Source organism: Gavialis gangeticus, unplaced genomic scaffold (assembly GCF_001723915.1).
Source record: "Gavialis gangeticus isolate Ggan-Ray unplaced genomic scaffold, GavGan_comp1, whole genome shotgun sequence".
NCBI classification, from domain to species: domain Eukaryota; kingdom Metazoa; phylum Chordata; order Crocodylia; family Gavialidae; genus Gavialis; species Gavialis gangeticus.
The window spans coordinates 36025527-36028982 of record NW_017728998.1 but is presented as its reverse complement, the minus strand read 5'-3'; the positions used below and the strand labels follow the sequence as shown (position 1 = coordinate 36028982).

The 3456-nt window shown below is 44.1% G+C and overlaps 1 protein-coding gene across 4 annotated transcripts in view; it reads left to right on the top strand.

The window, feature by feature from the left end:
• AKTIP (AKT interacting protein) overlaps positions 1–1178 on the top strand; it is a 19109-nt gene extending 17931 nt beyond the window's left edge. Inside the window, exon 10 of one of the 4 annotated variants that reach the window (XR_002095426.1) lies at positions 265–344. Coding sequence is in view for 2 of the 4 variants with exons in the window: in XM_019505716.1 (XP_019361261.1) it covers positions 262–372 (111 nt within the window). In the remaining 2 variants the exon portion in view is untranslated. Of the gene's footprint in view, positions 1–261 lie in introns of all 4 variants that reach the window. The other 3 variants (XR_002095425.1, XM_019505717.1, XM_019505716.1) reach the window with 3 other exon arrangements.
• The last annotated feature ends 2278 nt before the right edge of the window (positions 1179–3456 follow it).

Sequence of the window (3456 nt, the reverse complement as noted above, 5' to 3'; positions counted from 1 at the left end):
ATGGTACCTCGCGCCACATGTAGAACTAGCAGATGTGGCTTGCCATCTGAAAGTTGCCATCATTTATTGCATTATGCAGTTGTCACTTTTAAACTAGTGCTTCTGTCTCAGAAACTTGGGTTGGGCATAATTTGAGATCTTTTATCTTCCTGGTATTTGGATTTTTGGTTTAGGGGTTTATGCAAGTCTTGCACAGTTGGTTCTAAAAACTACCTTTTGATCATTCAAATAGGTCTGATGCTTAATTCTTTTCCTCCTTAGAAGAAGTCAGAAGATCAGCACTGCAAAAGCATGCATGTGTCTGGCCTGTCATGGGTAAAGCCTGGTTCAGTTCAGCCTTTCAGCAAAGAAGAGAAGACGATGCCTACCTAGTGTTTATGGACATTGATGCACAAACACTTCATGCGGGTGGAGGGAATGTAATGGAGAGAGATGCAGCAAAGCAGTGACTTTTTTTTTTGTTCTTTTCTGATCATGGATTCATAATCTGAATGACAGCAGTGACTCCAGTAAATCTACTCAGTGGAGTGCTTTGACTCTTAATGTTTTACATATACATTAGTTTTAAAGGCAGCCTGGAGTTTGGAAGTATCGCTGAATACTACAGTGCTTTTCTTAGAAAACTCTCTGGGGTGGGTAACTCCTCAGGGTGCTAAAATGCCTGGAGGCTTTGGGTTGGTTTTCTTTTTAAGCTTTTCTTTTTGCTGCTCCAGAAATAGCATTTTTGAATTTCTAAAATGCTGGCAGAAAAATTAGCAGGAAACTGGTGCCAGAGGTAAGCTGTGTTCATGTAAACTAATAGCAGAGTTAAACACTATATATTTAATGGTTTTAAATACATTGGTTTCTATTGTAAATACATTAGCATTTGAAATTTGTAAATAGCTGGTCAAATGACTCCCTCTAGCACTTTCAAGGAAGGCAAGGCTGAGTTTGGTACTCAGTATATAGTGCATTATTAACTTCAAAAATGTGTCACTAAAATGCACATTAGTCTGACAAAATGAGAGCAGTGGTAGGCTTACTAGGTTTTTATTGCAAAGGCTAAAAATCAAAGCTTTTAATGAGGTGTTTTTATCTAATAAAATCTTATTCTCAAGTTTATGCAGCAGGGATTACTAAACTAGTTTGACTAATGTGTGTTTAACAGTGACATCTTAAAATTAAAAAATCATGGTGACCTCTTCATTGTCCCTTTTTCTGTTTACTAAACACTAAGACCAAGTATTTATAAAGACTAAGTATTTATGAAGATATTGGTCTACTTGTTCGTGTCTAAATGATTCTTAGTACATGCTTAGTTCAGTGTTTTGAAGGTAACCCTCAGTCCTCTGCTAACAAAGGCTTCAAACTGAAGGAGCTTTCTTGTGTGTTGCAGCCAAAAGATCTGACTATGTATAGTAGGTTGCTCAAGCTGCCAGCCACACCCATGCTGAGGAAAGTGTAGAAGTGGTGTTAGTTTGTTCATTCTTCTCAAATACACCGTTGTTTTTGAACTTCCATGATGATAATGCTGTTACTCAGACTGCCCTAAGGGCAGCAACTACCTTTGTACCAGCACATACCCAGAGTTCCTTGCACATGAAGGCTTCCTGTCGGCTTGTTTCCATGCCTGATTCAATGTGGAAAGTCAGCTGGAGTTGGGGTTTCTAAGGTCCTCTTTCTGCTGTTCTAGTCCCCTACGTATGGCTCAAAAGGACTGAAGCACAGCTGACTACTGTGCTTGCCACTTCAGAAGGTAACTTTTTTTTTAAATGCAGAAATGTGACGCTTTGGAAAAACAAATTGCCCGCCCCAATCTAGTAAAACAAATCCTCATCATTTTCCCCCACATGGTAAGCAAAGTCCAGCCTGTGTGTCAGCAGTGCACTTCATTTCCCAGCAGCTCCTGCCCACATGGCTGGGGCTGGTTTCCATGGAGACCCAAGCTGCACCTCTGCTGTGATAGTGCAAGGCTGTGGTTGCAATGGAGACTGGCCCAGCTGCACTGGCAAGGCATGTGGCAGGGCAGGACAGGGAGCTGCTCTGGAGCCATTGGTATCTTGCAACAGGGGCAGCTTGGTCTGGGGTCAGGGCAGAGCTGCAATTTGCAGCCTGCACACACTGCTGCAGTGGTGCGCAGTCAGTGGCTCCTCACAGCTCTGCCCCGACTCCTTGCAGCGGTGACAGCCTGGTTCCAAGCTGGGGCAGAACCGCGCTCCACTGCCTGTGCGCCCCTGCCTAGGTCATGCAGGCTGCAGATCGTGGCGCTGCCCTTACTGCAGGATCCCAGTAGCTCTGAAGCAGCCCCCTGTCCTGCCCTTCCCTGCTGTGTGCCTTGCTGGGGCTGGTCTCCTTGGCAACCACAGCCTTGTGCTATCACAGTACAGGTGTGGCTGGGGTCTCCATGGAGACCAGCCCCAGCCATGTGGGCAGGGGCTGCTGGGAAATGGAGTCCAGCTGCTGGCCAGATCTGCCATCTTGCCCAGCCCTGCACTAGATTAGATTAGTGTTGATTGAGGCTTGTCCTTTTCTCAAGAACAAATTTTTGGTTTATAGTTTAAGGAGATGTTAAAAATAGTCCATTAGCTAGTGGAAGAAAATCCCTGGCTTCGTAGGGGGAATAGGCAGTGTCGCAGAAACAGATGCCTAAAGTTACATGGCTGGAGAGTAGGCTGCTGTTTCCCTTCCCCACTCCTTCCCCATCTTCCCTTTTTTAATCCCTTCTGTCCCCCCCCTTCCAAATCTGTTGCATCACCTGCAATTTACTTCAACAACAAATAAGGAAAATATATCTTCTAGTTCCTTCCCCCCACCCCTGAAGGACATTGTCAACTAGAGGTTAAGTGAGGAAGGGCAAAGCCAAGGGCTCCTTATGTTGGTTTTGGTCAGTTACCTACTGGTGCTGCCTTCTTTCTATCTCATCTTGCAAAAGAGCCACAAAACAAATGTTACTTGTCAAATAAGTGAACTTGTTTGTTCAGGACTCTTTGCAAGGTTGAGCTCTCTAAGGGAGCGATGTAGTATGGCTAGGCCTTTGCTCCTTGGATGTTGCCTTTCTCTGCCTGTAGCAACATAGTTTATCAACTGAAATATTCTTGTTGCTAATCTCTTGGTGTTAATAACAGAGGCATTTATTAATAGACCTGTGCAATTATTAGTCTCTCTTTTGAGGTTTTTAGTTGTAGTTGTATTGGTCTAAGGACATAAATAGGCAAGGCTCTTTGGGTAGATGTGACATCTCTTATTAGACCAACTAAGTAGTTGGGGAAAAAGTTCTTAGCAAGCTTTTGGGTACAACCGCCCTTCAGGCATAGGGAGTTTCTGCTGTTCCGAGATCTCCAGGGAATGAGAAAAGCTAAAAGTGTGATGGGATGTGAGTGAGAATATAAATAGGTGGAAATTAGGAAACAAAGGGAGGGAGGGGGAGAAATAAGGGGCAAGATGCCAGAGGTCGGTAAGGATGACTACTGTACC